At 36.7% G+C, this 7,192-nt stretch overlaps 1 protein-coding gene across 4 annotated transcripts in view; it reads right to left on the reverse strand.

Moving 5' to 3' along the window:
• Positions 1 to 3,729, reverse strand: part of CCNC (cyclin C) — a 39,903-nt gene extending 36,174 nt beyond the window's left edge. The window contains exon 1 of one of the 4 annotated variants that reach the window (XM_081294256.1): positions 3,446 to 3,728. In XM_081294256.1, coding sequence (XP_081150382.1) covers positions 3,446 to 3,477 — 32 coding nt within the window. In that variant the 5' untranslated portion in view covers positions 3,478 to 3,728. Of the gene's footprint in view, positions 1 to 3,445 lie in introns of all 4 variants that reach the window. The other 3 variants (XM_081294253.1, XM_081294254.1, XM_081294255.1) reach the window with 3 other exon arrangements.
• Between the last annotated feature and the right edge of the window lie 3,463 nt (positions 3,730 to 7,192).

Here is a 7,192-nt window from a genome sequence, read left to right on the forward strand (position 1 = left end):
GATTTGACGAAGTATAGCTTTTCTCAGTTGTTCCTGATTGAAGAAGATATTGAATTTCCCCACTTCACAAATTCCAATCACGTTAAAAGCTGTTTCATAATTACATTTATAGCCCCCTCTTCTTACCTAGTCAAGCAAACTATTTAACCAGATATGAAACTGACATGAATAAAAACAATATATTCTACAACCTGCTTTTGTCGCTCAGTATATATAGGGAGTCTTTATAAGTCAATGAACTTGTTATTCAGCATCTTTTTAACAGCCTTAAGGAAGGATCAGTATTTATTTAATCCCTATCAACATACATATAAGGAAATTATTTTTCACTATTACAAATAATGGTTCAACTAATATGTATTTTTTTTAAAGAGAGAGAAGAGAGAGAGAAATTTATTTTAATATTTATTTTTCAGTTTTCGGTGGACACAACATCTTTTATTTTATTTTTATGTGGTGCTGAGGATTGAACCCAGCGCCCTGCGCATGCCAGGCAAGCGCGTTACTGCTTGAGCCACATCCCCAGCCCTATTTTTTTAAATATTTATTTTTTAGTTTTAGTTGGACACAATACCTTTGTTTATTTTTATGTGGTGCTGAGGATTGAACCCAGGGCCCAGCATGTGGTAGGCAAGCACTCTACCGCTGAGCCACAACCCCAGCCCTCAAATAATACCTTTATAATTCATCTTTGCATATTTGGTTAATAATATATTTGAAATAATTTCCTAGAAATAGAGCCAATGGGCCAGGCATGATGGCACACACCTATAATCCAGTGGCTCAAGAGACTGAGGCAGGAGGATCTCAAGTTCAAAGCCAGACTCAGCAAAAGCAAGGCACCCTTGCTAGATTTTTCTATCATTGAGATCATGGCTTCATAAAGAAAACTGGAAAGCTTTCCTTCTTTCTTCATTAACTGGAACAAATTCAACAGCAGATGCTCTTGAAAATTGGAAAGAATTTACCCATGAAATAACAATGTGTTTTTTTAAGGATATCTGTCTGGTAATTTTCTTAATTTGGTTCGGCTTTCAAATTTATTACCACAGCAATAACCCAAAAGTACTCCGAGTTTATTTACTTTTCCCATTCTTAATTTTCTATCATCCCTTTTTCCTTTGATTTAATTAGCAGTGATTTAGCCTTCTTCTCTTTTGGTTCTCCTAAAGAACCAACTCATCATTTTTTTCCTTTTAATAAGTTGATTTCAATGTTATTTTATTAAGTCTTTCTGTATTTTTTGGCTTATTTCACAGTTCCTTTTATAATACAGTATTTTTAAAGGCTATTTATATTCTTTCCCATTTATGCAGGAGTGGAAAATGTTGATTTTCTAAAAAATTGGGTGTTGACTACATCACATATTTGTTGATCTCATATTTTTTTAGGTATAATTATTACGGTTAAGTTTTCTCTCTGCTACAATAAGGTAGCCACTGTTGATTTTGTAATTTTTATTTTTGTTACCTGTTTGTTCATTCAATCAACTAGCAAATCTGATGACCTTTGACTTTCATTGTGTTTTGGTCACAATGTGTTTTTCTAATTCAACTTTCTAAAATATACTATGACTTGTGCAATAATTTCAACTCTACAGTCACTGTATTTTTTTAAGATAAATTTCACTAACAAATATTTTAATAGTTTTTCTCACAGTACTTTGCAAAATAAACCTAGAAGACTTATAAGTACTCCCATTTTATCAAAGATCACATGTAAGATTCACAGTTATTTTCACATGCAACTTCGAAAAAACCTGACACTAATGTAAAATAAGAAAATTTGAAATACAGCATATTTCATACCTGTTTTCAGTTCTCACAATATTCACATAAAACAATGACCTTTGGGGTTTTTTTGTTTTGTTTTTTTCTGGTGGTTGTTTGCTTTTGTGGTGCTGGGGACAGGAACCCAGGGCCTTGTGCATATTAGGCAAGTGCTCTACCACAGCCCTGTTTATTTTTTCCAAAGAACTGTCATATCTTTCCTACTTATTACCTTGGGTAGATCAGGAATTCCATGATTCTCAAAGGATTTGAGTAAAGCCAAGCAGCCCCTTCCTCTGGGTCAATTCAAATTGGGAGGCAAGGATAGTTATTGAAAAGCCCATTTAATTTTTTAATTGTGTATTTGAAAAGTGGAAAAAAATGGTTTAGAATAATAACAGTACGTGAAAGCATAACAAAAATGCTCTTAAAAGGGGAGGCAAGATCTTTGTTTAAAAAACTGAAAAACCTCTGACAATCAACAGGTAGCTACCGGTCAATTTCTCAAGTTCTTTCAAAGTTTATCATAATATTTCTTCTCCACTATTTGAACTTTCTATTTCAACTGTCCAAGTAAATATTTCAAAAGTAAAAGCAATACAATATAAAAGTAATATGGCCCATATGAAAGCTTCTATGGCACTTCATATCCCCAGAATGATGTTACAGCAAGAAAGAACACACTTTGGGGAAAACAGGTTTAAGTCCACTGTTTCTTTTTTTTCCTCACACAAACATAAAAAATCGGTGAATAACAAAAACCGATCCTACTCAAAATAAAAATTTAAATTAGTTATTAATGCTCTTGGCATTAAAATTATTCACACTAGGATATTTTCTTTATCAAGTTCTGTTCATCTTCCAACTATATGGTGGAAAAGTCTAGTCCATGTTTAATTAGTCCCATCAAACACCTTCTTGCCTGCTTAAACAAATATATTTAGAGGTAAATATTTTTGCTATCACTCCAACTCGTCCACGGTGACCAACAAAAAAAACCCTATACATGAAAAAGGCTAAATGTACACGTAAACAAAAATCAATGGAAACCCTGCTTTTAAAACAAAATATAAAATAAACGGCAAAGAAATGAATAAATTTTGAGAGGCCTATACCTTGTGAAGGTAAAACTCCATGAAGGCATTACTGTAAAGGCAGCAAACGGTTAGCAAGCAGAAACAAGCCTAACTTCCTCCTCTCCTCGGAATATTAAAACCACTCAAAATAGGTAAGTGACAAAAGAGCCATTTCCCTGAACGAATCCTAGGCAAAAACAAGCCACAACTATGCGGAACCGGCAATCTCACAACCGTAAACTGAGTCACACCTCACATATCTGTGCCCACCTCATCTCACGCTCAGGCCTAGATAATCCAAGAACCCGAAATGAAAACTCCTGAATCTTCTTTCCAGGATATTGAACCCCTTTCTCCATCCTTCCTGCTCACAGATCCACCACCGCCCCGCGCCCAAGAAACTCGGCATGTGTAGGGAGGAGAGTCGCCTCAATACCGTGCATTTCACTTCTGGTTCTGCAGCCTCTTGGGGACACCCCGAGGGGCACCCCTCATCGGCGCTTGGGACGTGGGCTGGGTTCCACGCCCAATAGAGTCCAAGGCCCCGTCCTCACCACCCACTAACAACCGCCCCGGGCGAGAACATGGAATATCACTTACTAGTGGGAGCTCTGCCAAAAGTTCCCTGCCATGGAACACAGTTTGCCCTGATAAAAAAGCACCAGCCGGCGGAGCGGCTCGCGGAGCGACCATAGACCCAGCCGGTCGGATAACCGCGCTCCTGGATCAGATCAGCTCGGCTCCGCTCCGCTGCTACGACGGCGACAGGAAGAGGACGGCACCCAATTCTCCTCGATGCCGGCCAGCAACACTCAACTGTATAAACCCGTTCCTACCAACAAAAGTTCCGGCGCGGCTAGCAGTAGAGGAGGAAGGAGAGAAGGGCGAGTGCTAAGATAGGAGACCGGAACTAGTGATTCTGTGGGCTCGCGGTGGTGGGAAAGCTCTCGCGAGACCTTATGACGGTTCCGGCCAAGAGCGGGCAGGGCCTCGACCTCTCTCCTTTAAAATGGATTGTGTGACTGCTGTGCCTTGGAATGAGCGTCCTGGTTTGAGGTCTTGTTATTTCATCGTCCTGACCTCCAAAACAGCATTCTGTTATTGTAATAAAATATAAGATTTTGTGGTTTCACTTCTTTTTCCTGCAATTGGAAAGAAAGAAATGAAGATGATTTTGGATCAAGTGGTGTTAGTGGCGTTCCTGCTAGCCCAAAGCTTGGCGTTCTTTCAGAGTGATGAAAGCAGTTTCAGAGCAACAGTGTTTCAGTGCCACAGCAAGTTTTGCACAATATCTAAAACATGTTATGAACACATATGCACATGTACAAGACGAAGTAATGTGTTTCTGCGTTTTCCATTTCTGTTATCGTTGTAATATTGCACTTGAAACATTTTTTTTTCCAAATGGAAACACCTAAAGTTTGTTCATGGAAGAATTCTAAGGCAGTTTTGTACAATAGTTTTCTCAGGTAGGTGGAAATCAATTAGGATATGGTTAACCAAATGAGATAACCGTTTTCCTAAATGAAATGGAACAGAATTATTAGATATGGGGGCTGGCGATGTGGCTCAAGCGGTAGCGCGCTTGCCTAGCGTGCGTGCGGGCCAGGTTCGACCCTCAGCACCACATACAAACGAAGATGTGTCCGCCGAGAACTAAGAATAAATAAATGTTAAAATTCTCTCTCTCTGTGTCCCCCTCTCACTCTCTCTTTAAAAAAAAAAAAAAGAATTATTAGATATGTCAGATAGTAAGAGTATATTTTAATTTGATTAAATTGTACAAATATTGTGTCAAGATGTGAATGCATTTATTATTAGGTGAATTAGTCTTGATGAGCTAGAATAGGCTGAAGTAAGGCAACAACTCCCCATTCTTATTGCTGGTATTCATAGCTTAACATTAAAGTATTTTACATTTATATCACTCCTCTGAATTCCTATAAAGTTGGTTTGCCTTCTTTGATTCCATCTTGATAATCTTTGCTTCCAACTTAAAAATCTTTCTAGAGAGAGCACAGAGGACTTAACTGGTTCTTAATCAGAAGCATTGAAGAAGACACCACAATCCTTATGACACATTGACCAGAATACACACCTGCCTCCAACTTAATTACCAGGGATGCTGAGAAATGTGGGGGAATATATATTTGTGAACACTGAAAATCATAGTCAAAATGTTTGAAAGACATTGTCTTAATGAACTGCAGTCTATGAGCTCTTCTCAGAGGTTTAAGATTTCTCCAACTCTATTTTTTGGGTTTTTTTTTTGGTTGTTGTTGTTGTTTTTTTTTTTTTTTGGTTTTTGGTTTTTCAGCCTGGCATCATCCAGAAGATGAGGATTCTGTGAGAAATTACTAGTGTTTATGTGTACAATTACAATTTTTTTTTTCTGTCATTGTACTTAATTCTGTTTGATGCCTAATTCTGAACTCTTTCTTCCACAAAACAACTTATTCATCTCTGTATCCTCGTTAGTTCAGGGCATAACACAGAGTAGGCACAGAAAATACTGGAATTTGAAACATGTAATTAGAGAAAGTGTCGGATTTTGTTTCATTTCATTTTGTTTGGTGTGTGTATGTTTGCGCTACTGGGAATTGAACCCAGGACCTTGCACATGCTAGGCAAGCACTGAGCTACATCACCAACCCTTTTTATTTTTTATTTTAAGACAAAGTCTTGCTAAATTGCCCAGGCTGGCCTTGAACTTACAATCCTTTTGTCTGACAGCTTCCTGATTAGCTGGGATTACAGGCATTTGCCATCACACTTGAGGAACTGGTGTGCTTTAATGTAATGTTACAGATACAAAACTAGGTTGAAAGGGTGACAGTTTAGTGCTGTAGTGCGTGCCTGTAATCCCAGGTTCTCCAGAGACAGGAGGATCTTGAGTTCAAGGCCAGCCTCAGCAATTTAGCAAGACCCTGTATAAAAATTCCTGTCTAAAACTTTAAAAAGGGCCCTAGCTTGGTGGTAGAGTACTTCTGAGTTTAATCTCCAGTACCAAAACACACTCACACAAAAAAAAAAAAAAAAAAGAAAGAAAGAAAGAAAGAAAGAAAGAGAAACCACAGCAAATTATTAGAATTATGAAAAAATCTTTCTGTGAGATTTTTTAGACATTTTACCAGAAGTCCAACATAGAACTTCTTTCTATTTACAATGTTGTTGCTCTACTTTCCATCCAGAAAACTAAATGTCCAGCAGCACCCAATACCCGCAGGGACCTTGCAGGTTAGGGACCTGAGGGTTAGGCTTTCTTAGTTCCAGGGTAAATTACCCTTGAAGTAAATCACTCTTCATTCAGTAAATATAGGATGAATTAAACTTATTTAACCCCCCCCAAAAAAAGTTAACATTATTTAAGGATAGCTTTGTTAGAGCAAATTACAAAGTTGTAAACTAAATTCTATATGTAAAAGAATTGATGAGCCATACAGATTTGCTTTTTTGACCAGATTTTCAAACTTTTCTTTATAATGTTAGGAGTATTCTTTTTCAACCCTTTCTATCCACATAATTTAAACAATAACATAAATCAATATTATCCTTTCCAATTTTCAATCTACCTTTTCCTTTTTAAACAGACATGTGTTCAATAAATTCCTAATAATTCTTACTAGTGTTTATCCTCTTGTGACAAGAAAGCATTTATCCTTTTTCTTCTTCAAGTGCTTTCACCAACAGCATGAATACATTTATAGTGTCCTTATCAAGTGACTTTGAGAGCAACAAGCACAGTTAGAATCCAGTCCTTCTGATTCCTAGTGCAATGAATTTGTACCCAGCTATACAGCTTTAATAGAACTATCAAGACTATTTATTCCAGGTGTGGTATAAATTACTTCTCTGAAAAACTATTGTTAGAAACTGTCTTCTCATTTTTAATTAAACTATGATCTTAATTATTTTGTTGGTACTTTTAGTCTTTATTGTAAAAAATATCCCCTCCTCTACTTAGTCATTCACTGTTCCTCTCTTTATTCCTGGATACCTATATTTTTTTGAAGATGACTAAACCCCTAAATTGTGGTAAAGTGTACTAGTGAAGAATTCAGTCTTTATACTAATCTTCAGGATATACAAAGAACTCGAAAAAAACTTTTGAGTTTTTGAAACCCAAATAACCCAATCAATAATTGGGCAAAGACTGAAGAGACATTTCACAGAAAAAGAAATACGAATGACCAAAAAAAAAAAAAAGAAAGAAAGAAAGAAAGAAAATAAAAATGTTAAACATTTCTAGCAATTAGAGAAATGCAAATTAAAACTACACTGAGACTCCATCACACTCCAGTCAGAATGAAAATTATCAAGAAAAAAAGTAGCAATAAATGTTAATGA

The sequence above is a fragment of the Spermophilus citellus genome (genome assembly GCF_964194105.1).
Source record: "Spermophilus citellus genome assembly, chromosome: 5".
NCBI classification, from domain to species: Eukaryota; Metazoa; Chordata; class Mammalia; order Rodentia; family Sciuridae; genus Spermophilus; species Spermophilus citellus.